The 14710-nt window shown below is 29.8% G+C and overlaps 1 protein-coding gene and 1 long non-coding RNA gene across 5 annotated transcripts; one reads left to right on the forward strand and one right to left on the reverse strand.

The window, feature by feature from the left end:
* Window positions 1–523: 523 nt before the first annotated feature.
* On the reverse strand, window positions 524–1381 carry LOC111908616 (uncharacterized). The gene has a single exon (XM_023904432.2). The coding sequence runs from the start codon at window positions 1379–1381 to the stop codon at window positions 524–526; it is 858 nt and encodes a 285-aa protein (XP_023760200.1).
* Window positions 1382–11355: 9974 nt separating this feature from the next.
* On the forward strand, window positions 11356–14332 carry LOC111908626 (uncharacterized). 4 transcript variants are annotated; one of them, XR_006186283.2, is made up of 5 exons: window positions 11356–11484; window positions 12470–12646; window positions 13329–13479; window positions 13941–14069; window positions 14146–14332. It is a non-coding gene; the product is annotated as an uncharacterized LOC111908626 (long non-coding RNA). The 4 variants fall into 4 exon arrangements; XR_008225444.1 differs by lacking the exon at window positions 14146–14332 and having other exon boundaries at window positions 13941–14139; XR_002855921.3 differs by lacking the exons at window positions 13941–14069; window positions 14146–14332 and having other exon boundaries at window positions 13329–13645.
* Window positions 14333–14710: the final 378 nt, after the last annotated feature.

Below are 14710 nucleotides of genomic sequence, written 5' to 3' on the forward strand. Positions count from 1 at the left end.
GAATATGCAATAGCAACGTTGTGATATATATGAAGCATAACTTTGTTAAAATGTAGGATGTGAGTCAGAAGTTTTCATTACTTTTTTCCATGATATTATCATTTCTTTTATTTTTCTTTCCTTCATTAAGGGGTATGGTTATCATTAGCCTACTCAAAAAGTGAAGACACGTCAACGCCACATAACCTTCACTACTAACCTACTATCAACCCACTAACCTTTAAAAATGGTTACCACTCCATAGCATTTTTTTTTCTTTTTTTATATTTTTGAATAATATTAAATTAAATTAAAAAATAATTCAAATAAAACACACATTAAAAACATTAAATTAAAAAACATTGCATTAATTTTTAAACACACAAACTTAAATCCTAAAATATTTAAAAAAACAACAATAAAAAAATCCTAAATTACTTATTTTTCCTAAAATACTTAAATGACAAAAAAAAAATCCTAAATTATTTATTTATCCTAATTTACTTAAAAAAACACACAACAACTAAAACATAAATATTAGAACTTAATCCGCATACTTAGCACGGACACGTTGTTGGATTTTGATAAATGTCGCGAGATTTTCGGGGTCGATATCCGGTAGGGGCTTCGAGTTTATGATTTGAAGATCGGTAAGAGCGATTTTTTGGCGACGAGCTTCCTCCGTGGATTCGTATTTTTTTTCTAGAAAACTTAAAGTTTTATCTATTGATTCCACAAGCCCGTCATCGCTAGTTGCGGTTGCTTTCCCGCTTGAAGACGCAGCCCGTTTTGCTTTGTCCTTTCCCGGTGGTCGACGAAGTTGGACTTCAAGTGGACCATCTCCCTCGGCAACATCGACGTCATCATTGAGGTCTAACCCAAAACCTGTGTCCGATTCAGAAGTTCTTGCTCTTTTGTTGGAGCCAGTGGTCGAGTCCGAATGCGATGTCTCCGGATTAAGGACCCATTTTGGACCTTTACGACAAACTTCCCATGCTTTTTGGTGACCAAATGGTTTACCGTTGTTGGTCACTTTGAATTGGTAACACGCGGTTGATAAAATGTTGATATCGTTGGAACCACTTTTATGCATATTTTTTAGATTTTTAAATATGCCATTAAACTTTATGCAAATCGCGCGAAGATCACGCCATTTCCCGTTGACCGCGTCGTAGGACCGATCCATTTTCCTTCCAAGTAACGCGTGAAAGTGATCCAAAACACGATTCCAAAAACTTTCTCCAGTTTGCGCGTTGCCTCTTCTCGAATCACATGATATGAAAATCAAAGCTTTTGCTAAAGCTTCTTCCTCTTCTTCGTTCCAAGCCGTTGCTTTCTTTTTTCCCTTTTCCTGTTGGTCATCTTCTTCGAGATGATTGTGGTGTTTCTTGGACAAGTACATCGTCGTTGTCGAGGTTCACGGTTTAGGATTGAGATAATGGGACTTGAGACGATTGAGTTTGGAATTGTGGAGAAGCTTGTTGTTAGAAACCTTTGGAATTGAGGAATGAATTGAGGTTGAGTGAATTGTTGTTGTGGTCGTTGTTGTTGGAAGATTTGTGGGTTGTAGGAAAGGTTAGTGAATAAAGGTTGTTGTTGGATTGGAGAATTCAACAATTACATATAAGTTTGATAATCATTAGGAGTGTTTGGGGTGTTTAGAGTGGGTGGAGTATTTTGGTTTAGATCCATTTTTTTTTGAAGAAAAGTGAAAGAAAGTAGAAGTATTTTTTTTTATTTGGAAGTGTAAGTGTGAAAGTGTTGGTGAAAGTGTATTATATATATATATATATATATATATATATATATATATATATAGGTAAAAGATGTTATTTAAATTTAAAATTAATTTTTTTTGTTTAAGATGCAAACGGTCAAAAAAAGATACGTTATACTCTCTCTCCCTTTTGATTGGATGTCTTCGTTCGTGATACGCACCACACCACAAGGCACCTACGCGCACCTAGGGCGGCGTTCACGCGTAGGTGACCTTGTCACCTCAGCCTCACGCATAACCTTCCAAACTCCATACCGTTTAGCCTAAAACCCAAGGAATTCGTATTTTTTAAATAAAATTAATTCATTTTTATGATTTATAATTTTTAAATTAATAATAAACATTAAATTTAATTAAAAATAGAAAACATTTCATTAACTAAAATAAAAATTACATTAAACCTAATATTTAAATAAGTAGAAAATTAAAAAAAAAAAAAAAAAACAAAAACAAACAAACCACAACATAGAAAACATAATTAATATCCTAATTTAAAAAAAAAAACTCAAAATACGTCACTCGAAATCATCGTCTTCATCATTCTCCTGAACGTCACTCTCGTCATCAGAATCTTCCCTCTCGACGAACATATCAGAATCCTCGTCTGATTCGTCAAACAAATCATTGTGACAATACTCTATCGGCGGCTGAATATGAGCCCTATAAACGTGCTCCACCAAATCAGCACGAAGGGCGTGACGAATGTCACGATTGTGTACTTCTCTTATATTTGCCCTATACTTTTGTGTACCAACGGCTACTCCTTCGACATCTGGCAAAACTTCATTTTCATTTACCGACATATCGCTCTTCATTCGTCTTCAAGAAATCATATTATACAATATAATATATACATACATTACATGCTGTAACCTTTTCACTTCATATAAACTTGTCACAACTGCTAGTACTTGTCAACGCCTCTTAAGTACACCAAATATTCGCTCCATATCCTTACTAGCTGAATCTTGCACCTCTTTAAACTTTTTCCTTTTCGGGTCATTAGGACATGTAAACGATTCCACAAAAATAGACAAGGGAGGATATATACCGTCAGTAAGATAGTATCCACGCTTATATGCTACCCAATTTGTTTGAAAAGGTACATCGTGCGACTTTCCAAGGTAGATATCGTTGAATACCAGCGACTGGTCTAGCACAATGATGTCATTGTTTGCACCAGCTGGACCAAAGAATGCAAGTCATATCCAAAGATCATGTGATGCGGTAGCCTCTAGAATTATCGTCGGCTCTTTGTGGTCGCCTCTCATGTACTAACCACGTCATGCGTTGGGGCATAATGACCAACTCTAATGCATGCAATCAATACTACCTAGCATTCCAAGGAATCCATGCTTGCCTTCATGCACCATGTACAATTGGTGGATATCGTTCATAATTGGTTTGCGCAAATATCGTTGCCCATAAACCAAACATATCGTTTTGTAGAACTTATACACACACTCCCGCACGGTACGCTCTTACATCTTCAAATACTCGTCCCATTTGCCATCGTCTATGTCGTATGCTAACTGACGAATTGTAGTCGTGCATTTTTGAATTGGAGAGAAACCTTTAATCCGTCTCACATCCATTTTCCATTAGAAATATGGAAAACGGCCTTCCACCAACAATACGGAAGCATAGTTCCTCCCTCATCTGGAACCGACGTCGAAACTTTACAGCATAGATGGCGTCATCTGCAAAATAGTATTCTATAAGACGATCGTGTCCGGCTTCGCGATTTCTACGCAACGCCGGGTTTCTTGGTTTAGATCATGCACGTGATGTTTCGCCTTGTTGGTTTTGAAAGTATTCAAACGTTTTCGCCATGACGGAACGGATAAATTTAACCTCTTCTTGAGCCGTCGATTCGGATGATGAAGATGATGACATTTTGATTAATATTTTTTTGGAGAGAGTAAGAATGTATGGGTTAAAAAAATATTGGGTGTTGTGGTATATATATATATATATATATATATATATATATATATATATATATATATATATATATATATATATATATATATATATATATATATATATATATATATATATATATAAAGGTTGGAACAAAAAAAAAATATAAACACCAATCGGAATAGGAGTGAGAACGTGGCAACCCCACACCCCCACCTCCTCCCCGCGTAGCCCTTCCCGCACCGTCGGTGCAGTGTTCATCAGAACGAGAAAGGCTTTGCCCCTCTTCCTCCGTCCGGTCTTATATCCATATATCTACAATATCAATATAACTAAGATATATTATTTTCAAAAAAAATCATTTTCAAATAGCTATTCCGAAAAAAATAAATAAAATAAAATAAATTATGAACTACCGATTTGTCACCACATATTTTATATAAATAATATATAAATAATATTCCTTATTTCATTCGGTTTATATATATATATATATATATATATATATATATATATATATATATATATATATATATATATATATATATATATATATATATATATATATATATATTATTTTGTAAATATAGACAAACAGATGTTAGTTAGTGCACTATCTTATTGTGGAGTATAAAGACATGAGGTCTTAAAAGTAATTCCAGTATCAATATATCATAAAGAAATTGTTCAAAGGGTCCATGAATAAATAAATTCAGGTCCTTGTCACATTAGAACTTAAAAGGATTATATTGTGGGGAGAAGATTTCCAAAGCAAGACTCGAACTAGCAAAAGCATTCTAAGGGCTTGAGGGCGCGTATATATATATATATATATATATATATATATATATATATATATATATATATATATATATATATATATATATATATATATATATATATATATATATATATATATATATATATATATATATATATATATATATATATATATATATATATATATATATATATAAAAGATTAAGTTATTTTGTTTCTAGTAACTATTGTGTGTCAGAATATACAGATCTGGACCATTGTATGGAATATAATCAAATATCATGATCTGAGGGTCTATGATAGTAGAATAGGATAACAAGTACCATATAATCATACAAATTTCAGCATAAGGGCATTTTAGTAAATTAACCTATATTAAGAAATGAATTTTTTGGATTTTTAGGGACAATTAATTCATTTATTTTTAAAGATCTGAATATTTTAAATTAATTCAAACTTAAAAATCCGATTTTATTCTGTCAGAATGATAGAATGTTAACCATAAACTAGTAAATATATTTTTCGATTTTATTCTGTCAAAATGACAGAATGCCAACCATAAACTAGTAAATGCATTTTAAAAAGACTACACAAAATCAATTCTTGAATTAATAATATACCAAATAATTACATTGTATGATTTTGATTCATTGAATAATAACAACATTCTGAAAGAAAAAAGAAAAAAAAACATCAAAATCTAACAAAAACACTAATCTATTCTTAGAGAATATTATTTTTAGGCAACACTTTATATATTGTAGCATAACACATTTTGGTATAATACACTCTCGTTCTCTATGTTTTCTTCCTTCTCCACATCAATGTTAGCCTCTTCAAAACCTAAATCCACAAAGAAAACATAATCAAATTTCACAAATTGAAAAATTCAATGAATTCTAAGAGAATAAAAACTATAAATTCTGACAGAATGTATTAAAGACTATAAAGTTTAACACATTCTGGTATAATACACTCTCGTTCTCTATGTTTTCTTCCTTCTCCACATCAATGTTAGCCTCTTCAAAACCTAAATCCACAAAGAAAACATAATCAAATTTCACAAATTGAAAAATTCAATGAATTCTAAGAGAATAAAAACTATAAATTCTGACAGAATGTATTAAAGACTATAAAGTTTGACATAATATAGTAGAAAATAAAAACTATAAATTATGATAGAATGTAGTAGAGACTATAAAGTCAATCATAAAGCATTACAAATTCATTACCAGTTAAACAAATATACTTGTTGTTAACAATTATTCTCAAGCATTCTAACAGAATACATTTATATAAATAAATTCTAATACAATACATTACAGAATTCAAGAGTTGTGATTGAATACAGAATTCAAGAGTTGTGATTGAATACAGAATTCAAGAGCTGTGATTGAATCATCAACACACATCTGCATCCATTCCCAGTCATGAATTCAAGAAACAAACACACATTTGCAATATCGATTTAGAACTATGAACACCAATTTTGACTTTTTCGAAACAAACTCCAACTTATGACTGTGAAGTGCAAGTTGTATCAGAATATTTATTCAATCGAATAGAAATAGAACATTGAAGAAATTGAATTTAATAAGATGATGAACACAGTCTCGATCTTGAATCAAAATCAAGATAAAGTCTGGACAACTTGATAAAATCAATTTGATTTTGTCGATCATAGATGTTGAAAGAAACTTACCAAATCAATTTTATCGATCATAGATCTCATTAAATCTTCCTGGGGTTACGTCCGATGGGATTATGAGGATCGATTAGGCTTCATACGTTTCTTGATGGACTTATACATTCGACCAGGAGAAGTCTCAACTAACTTGGGTTATTAAGTATCGATCGTCAGGAGGGAAGAAAACGGGTGCGTGCGTTTCTCTTCTCCATCTCGTGTGTGCGCATCAAAAAAAAGCAATCAACTCCTTCTATTTGTGGTGTGCGTCGACTAGAAGAAGAAAGAAGAGATCGAGGTCTTGATCGGTTGTGTTGTGGGGTGTTGATCACCATAGTTGTGGCTCTGATTCTTTGTTCCAAACTTGTTGAATCGGTCATTCATCTTGGTAATTCCTTGAATATAAGACACGATGCAAGAGAGAGACTAGGTCAAATTAATCACATAAGAAGTTGAGTAGTTTTTGATTTCATCTTCTTCAATTTGTTCTTGGTGTGCATCAGGTAAAATTAGATTGGATTGATTCTAATTTTTATTTCAATTTAACTAGAGGTTTGTAAACGATACCAGGTTCTATGGAAATTTCTATGTATTTTCTTTTTAGATATAATGCTTCATATAATGTACATCAGGTGTTTGATTAATTGCCTTAGTGAAGTTTTGTGTCAATATAGCTTAAAAGGCATAGGCTTTTATCAATAATGGGTGTTATTCATAATTTTTGGAGTTAAGTGATGAAGATGTAAGTTAATATTCTAAAGTTCTAAATAACTTATGATATTTTTTCGTTTATCAGGGTACTCAATTCCAAGCAACCATGTTTGGTGAGGCTGTAAGAAAGTTCTTTGAAGTGTTCCAAATGGAAAAAGTGTATTACATATCTAAAGGAACTCTAAAATTTGCCAACAAGCAATACAAAACTATACAGATATTCTCAAGTTGAAGAAGCAGTCAATAAAGTCACTTTTATCCCTGAAACCAAGTTTTCTTTTGTCCCAATTATCAATTGAGACCTTATGTCAACCAACAGGAGCTCTTATTCTACTGAAGGAAAAGAAACCTCCATGGAAGTTGTTGGCTCCGGTTTCAGCCTTACCAAATATCATTGTATATTGATATAGGTTTTATTATTTTAATGAAGTTTGAGTGTAAAACATACTATCATTTTGGGTTTAAAATGTACTAATATCATTGTATATTGATATAGGTTTTATTATTATGCAAATTTGGGTTAAAACTGAAAGTAGCCTATCATTTTGGGTTTAAAACGTACATTTTATGCAATTTTCCATTAAAAATGAAAGTAGGTTGTCATTTTGGGTTCAAATGTAACTTTTATGCAATTTTGGGTTAAAAATGAAACTAGGCTACCATTTTGGGTTTAAAATGTACTAATATGATGTTAATATTCTATAAAAAATGAAGGTAAGATGCTAATATGATGTTAATATTCTATAAAAATGAAGGTATGATGCTAATATGATGTTAATATTCTATAAAAATGAAGGTATGATGCTAATAAAGATTAAAAATGAAAATATGATTCTGTTTTAGGTTAACAGTGAATGTTGGATGCTTTTATTGGTTAAAAGTGAGATTGGATGTTGTTGCCGGTTGAAAATGACAAGTATGAAAAGTGGGTTGCTATTTCTGATCATAAATCTAATATGTTGCAAATAACAAGTATGAGTGTACATCTGTTCAAACTATAAGTACATTGCTCATTTTGATTAAAATAAAAGGACAAATGCATTGCTATACAACAACCAAAACTTATTCTAGAGTTTCTACAATTCTTTCAGTTCTTCAAGTAGACAAGTCCATGGTCTTCAACTCTTCATGATTTCAATCCATATCTACGAAGTTTATAATAAAACAATTAAAAAACAATATATAGTAGACTATAATGAGAAGTATGTACTTATAGGGGTTGGTAGGGTCAATTAACATGTATTAAAAACTTAGGTGAATGTAAAAACAGTCAGGGGCATTTTCATCCAAAAATGAGTATCTATGACAACGACATGAAAAGTAATTCATGATATAACATAGGCATGAATCTAACATATGTGAATAATTTTTTTTATCACCAACACCATGTATTTACAATAACTGAGTTGATTTTTCCAATATTGGTTAAGAAAAACAAAAAGAAATAACCAAGGATTTGTGGAATGAAAACCCATTCGATGAAATTATATGCTAGTTCTATAGGAATAAGATGGTTAATATACGGTATTATAACAAAGTGAGACTTTCTAAACATCATACATGGCTTTTTTTTTTATCTAAAACACGTATATATAACTGCACTAAATCTGTAAATCATACTAATTGCTCCACTATTGCATAACCAAAACAAAAAGAATTGAAAGCATGAGTTTAGTATTGTCAAGTAAAATGTTGGACCAGGTAGTTTACAATAGAAACAAAAGAAAAGTATAATGAGCTATAAAATAGGTAAAATTACATACAAGTTATAGCAAGAGAGAAATAAATACAATTTGTTCAAATTTTACCCTATTAACCCAACAACGTCTACTGTTTCTATAGTTCTTTTTAAGATTAAGTGTAAAAGCCTCAAAATCTTGAATACCAAAACACACATTGCATATCATCATGATTCATGAAACCACTACATAATTAAGAAAAAAACATACCTTCAGACTATGGGAATTGGAAATCGTGATGAGAAATCGTCAACAAATGAAGAAGTAATTGGCACTAAATCGAGAATCAAGATCCAATAATGATAATAGTGTGCGATGGGTGAGGATGATTAACCCAACAAGGGTAAAAGTGTAAATCTCTACCCTTGTAAATCACTGGAAGCTTGGCTACTAACATTGACACTTCTGTGAACAAAACTTCTCTAACGCATTTAAACAAACACCTGGTGTACATTACCAGCGACATTATATCTGAAAAGAATAATACATATAAATTACCATAGAACTAACTTCGTATCGTTCACAAGCCTTAATCTAATGAAATTAGTATAAATCTATTTAAATTTTACCAAAGGAACACCAAGAACGAATTGAAGAAGATGAAATCGAAAAAGTTGTATATTGCCACCTGATTAACCAGAAAAAAAATAAGAAATAAGGGCTGATATAAACACATACCTCGATTCTAAATAGGATTCGAAAATCAAGGCATACACGAAATCAATAAAAATCAGTGCATACACGCAATCATGGAAGCATTCGTTTTGATCACTAAAAATCTAATGGAAGACTAAAGCGAAAATCACGAACCGCTACCTACTGTAAATCGATGAAGTATTCGCGTATCAATTTCAAACGAAGTCAACAGCCAAAAGACATAGTTTTAAGTATTGGGTACCTAATCTAATATACCTCAAGGTATATTCACTTTTCCCATATATATATATATATATATATATATATATATATATATATATATATATAGGTTCAGGTTCATTTGAGACTATTCTAATTTTGTGAGACCGTGAGACCAAATCTAAAAATAATTTTAAAATGCAAAATAAATAGAAAAATCCAAAAATTCTTTTTTAAATATTATTTTTGGAACTTGAATTAACTAAAAAAAATAATAAAAAATAAAAAAAAATTCCGTTTTTTTTTTTGAAAAATACGTGAAATATTCTAATAGAATATTACACTGTACATATTCTAAAAAATAATTTTAAAATGGAAAATAAATGAAAAAATCAAAAAATTCTTTTTTTAAATATTATTTGGGGACTTGAATTAACTAAAAAAATAAAAATAAAATAAAAATAATCCCGTTTTTTTTTGAAAAATACTTTAAATATTCTAATAGAATATTACACTGTACATATTCTAAAAAATAAGTTTAAAAGCAAAATAAATGGAAAATCCAAAAAATCTTTTTTTAAATATTATTTTTGGAACTTGAATTAACTAAAATAAAATAAAATAAATAAAAAAATACGTCTCACGGTCTCACAAAATATAGGTGGCCTCAAATCAACCTAACCGTATATATATATATATATATATATATATATATATATATATATATATATATATATATATATATATATATATATATATATATATATATATATATATATATATATATATATATATATATATATATATATATATATATATATATATATATATATATATATATATATATATATATAGGGTGAGGCGCAATAGAGAACTATAATTAACTAAGGAACCAATCTTTTTTTCAACTTTTAGAACTTATTTTTTATCAAAAAAAAAAAAAAACTAAAAATACAGAAATTAATTACTTTTTATCCATTTTCCAATGATATAAAATTCGATTTTTTTTACGTCAAATTCACAATGTGAATATTCGAAAATTCACAACGTGAATCCGGATTCACACGGTGAATCCGAAAAATATTTTTCACATTCACAATGTTAATATATGAATTTAGATATTTTTAGATTTTTTTTTCGATAATGAATAAGCTCTAGAAATTGAAAAAAAGATTTGGTTCCTTGAAGAACCCATAATTATGGTTTTTCTATTAAACTTTTCCATATATATATATATATATATATATATATATATATATATATATATATATATATATATATATATATATATATATATATATATACGGTAAAGTGAATATACCTAACAACCTTATATAAGCTTAGGTACCTAACCTCATCAAACTACATCATTTTGCATTAAATTTTCATTGCAATCATCCAAGGTTCTTAAACTTCATCCCTAAACTTGATTTACTTCAAAAAAAATTCAGAAATTCATAATTATATTTCTCCTACATCCTTTCATTTGTAGCGGTAGGATATGAAGACCATCAGGTGGTATTCGATAGAAAGACGTGATGTAAAAGAAAGATATTGGTGAAAGTCTAAAGATTTTTAAAATAATCAAGTTATGGGGTTGAAATTTAAGAACCTTAGACAATTACACTATAAATATGATACAAACCGATGTAGTATTATGGAGTTAGGTACCTAAGCTTATATAAGGTTGTTAGGTATATTCACTTTACCCATATATATATATATATATATATATATATATATATATATATATATATATATATATATATATATATATATATATATATATATATATATATATATATATATATATATATATCCTCTAATCTAATAAATAAGAACATTTTTGCCAAGTGGCATTTAGTTAGCCCCCTCCCATTCTATTTATCCCGCTCAAAATACAAAGTGAATTTCCCCGAATGCCTTCCGCTTCAGCTTTAATTATAAGTATTGACGTTATTCTCTTAAACCCTAATCCTCCTCCCTCTCCATCAATAGTTCTTCTCATGAAACGGTGTTCGTAACGCTACATCCAGGTAATTAGTTTTTGATTTCGGATTTGAAATAAGCTACAATCGATTTGGGTGTAATTTCTTTTCTGTAATTAGTTTTGGAGTCGCTATTGACTTTTTGAAAAGGAACTTCTGCCTCGCCGATTACTTTCGTTTCCCATGAGCTTTAAAATGATGTTATTTTATGGATTATAAAGCTTATGGGTCGTGGGGGATGGCTTATAATCACTTCAAATGGCATTTAGGATGCTATGTTCGTATCTCAAATAATCAACAAACATTCTTCAATTGTTGATTTCATCCTTATTAGGTAGATAATCCCATCCAAAATTGAAATTGATGTAACCGATATCCCAAATAATCAGGGGCAAAGTGATTTGTATTCCCGTTCCTTCTCTCCTGCAATATTATCGCTCATAGGTTTTCTTTTATCATCGCCTCCATTCTCATTTGGACCCTCGATTCCTATCATTGGTTGGTGTTAATCTTTATTGTTTTTTCTTTGGAAATCATGAGGTTTGACATTTAGTTTTTCCAATTCCACCCTTCCCCCTTCGGCAATTGCAGATTCTAAGTGTCTAGGTTTTTAGGTTTTAAAGACTTCATCATCGTTATGCAGGTTTGTCCACTTTCTTCTTTTTGGTTCTTTCAATATTCGTAATTTACTAATCTCTTTTAAGTTTCAAGTTTTGTGCCTTGGTTTACTAATTGAATCTTTTTTTTTTCTTTCTGATTTGCGGTATCATTTAATTGAATCCTTCTTTCTGATTTTTGATATCTATTATAGTGAATGCTTAGTTTGATCGATGATCCATCAAAGTTACCATTAATTATTCCTTTTTAATATCAAAATTACATTTATTTATTCATTTTCAATCTGATTAAGTTATGTAATTGTTTTCAAACTGAGATTATAACCTAACCATTGGTGTTGTATTATTTTTAACTACTTCTTATATACCAATTCTTATTTTTATTTATTCATTCATTGTCACAATATATTAATTAGGATTCACTTGTGCTAAAACAAACTTTTGATTGGTGATGATGCTCGGACGTGGATGATCCATGACTCTATATGTGCAGTTAATATATGCAAATTCTGTTAATTTGAACACTTTATAGACGGGGAGTAACTTACATGCACACAGTGGATTTTGACGAAGCAAGAAGAAATTTCAACAAAGTAAATCATTAAACTCCATTTTGATGCTTAAAAAAGATGATGATCATATATCTTGATTTGTGTAGTTTCCTTTAATCCTATTTTAATTTTCAAATTTATGGTGAAACCAAGTACAAAAGTGAACCGTTTGAGTCCAACCCAAAAAAAAAACATTTGTTTGTAAATTTTTGTGTTGTTTACTGTTTAGTATCAGCATGTGGGTGGTGGAGTTTATATTGGACAAACTCATGTTTGCTAGGCAGAATGGATCCAAATACACAGTTCTCCTTTAGTAAATATAAGTGTCATTTTTAGATAAGTTTCATCACCCTCTCTGTTTATGTCTATGCATAAATTTTGGATTTTTGGAGAAAAAAAATCAAATTCTTAATCCCTTCAAAATTGTTTTCGTTGTCTTTATAGGTTGTTGAATTTTCGACATTTGTAGTATGACATTCTAAAAATATCCTCACTTTAATTGTAATGGGAATAGATATACCACTGCAACCTACAATGATGGAGCCATTATATGCCACCATACGACCACAAAATCATTCCCAGTTGGATCCAAATCTATTCTTAAGAACAAACTTCATTTTTTACTCTTTTGTTAAAAAGACCAAAGTACCCTTATGGTAAAGATAGTAAAGTATGCTGCTGTTCTTGCCCAAGTAAATATAAAAATATTAAATACTTTTTTTAGGATTCACCGGATCCCTTAGCAAACTCCTTACTACAACAACAATTTCATGGATAATTCTTGGAAGTCGCCCGACATCTACGGGAGAATATGGATGGTCATGAACGGCTTATGCGAGGTCAACGATTTCTCAACATTGGATCTCAAAATCATTGTAAGTGTTTTTTATTTCAATAAAACTTAAGTTATATGGAAACTACAAGAGTTAGACTTTTGAAATATATTGTATCAGAATGTGTAACATCTAAATGAAATTTTGTATGAGTGTCATTTTAGGAGAACAATGTTTATTAGGTATGACATCAACAAGTGTATATTCATATGGTTTAAAATGGAGGATATTTTATAATGGTTGCACTGTAATTATCTAATTCATGATTCAAACTTCTTTTTTTGATGTGGTATGTTATGTGTTTTGTTAACTTGGGCATCAACAAACATATTTTTGGCTATTTTGGACACGTCAACATTCAATTAGTAATCTCTTGAGACACTAATGATATATGTGTTTCAATTTGTCATCATGTTTAATATGGAGTTTTTCTTGGATTGATTACGAGGACGAAGTCCTGAAGGATATACAATCAAGTGATTCAATTTATACTTGATATGCAGTTTCACCCCTATAAGTGGGTTTATGAGTATCTCAGTATCGAAAACTGGTGAAAGCTAGCATGTCATTGTCAAAATATTTACTTTCATTGGGTCGTTTGTGCATGCTTGGGAATATGTCTTGATGTGATGGTATTTGAAGTAGACTACATTTGGTTAACTACATTTCATATTTTTATTCTAAAAAGTGTTTTTTGGATGTGGGTAGGGATGCAAAGGACTTACTGTTTAGAAGGAAGTATTCATAAGTTGGATTGTATATAACCTCATTTGAATTAGTTAGAATGTGGATGGTGATGTTTAAATTAGTTGAATGTCGATGTTAATGTTTGTGGTTTTGAGACATGATTAACGAGTTTTCTCTGTTTTAAATCTGAAAACTAAATTTAATTAATACTATCTTTTGATTTTTATTTTTGGTTTGAATGTGTCTGCAAAATTTTTGTAGATTAAATACTAAAATCGACATTAGGCAAAACGATGACATTTTTTTATCTATTATAATAGTTTTAAATATATCGACCGTGGTTTCCACGGGTTATAACCTAGTATATATATATATATATATATATATATATATATATATATATATATATATATATATATATATATATATATATATATATATATATATATATATATATATATATATATATAGCTGACAAGCTTATAGTATGTCGCTATAAAAAAAGCGAAACTTATGTAAACCTTTTTTAAATTCTCAACAATATATGTAAATAAAAATCTTCAATAGTGGACGTTTGAACATTGGT

The sequence above is a fragment of the Lactuca sativa genome, chromosome 8 (assembly GCF_002870075.4).
Source record: "Lactuca sativa cultivar Salinas chromosome 8, Lsat_Salinas_v11, whole genome shotgun sequence".
NCBI classification, from domain to species: domain Eukaryota; kingdom Viridiplantae; phylum Streptophyta; class Magnoliopsida; order Asterales; family Asteraceae; genus Lactuca; species Lactuca sativa.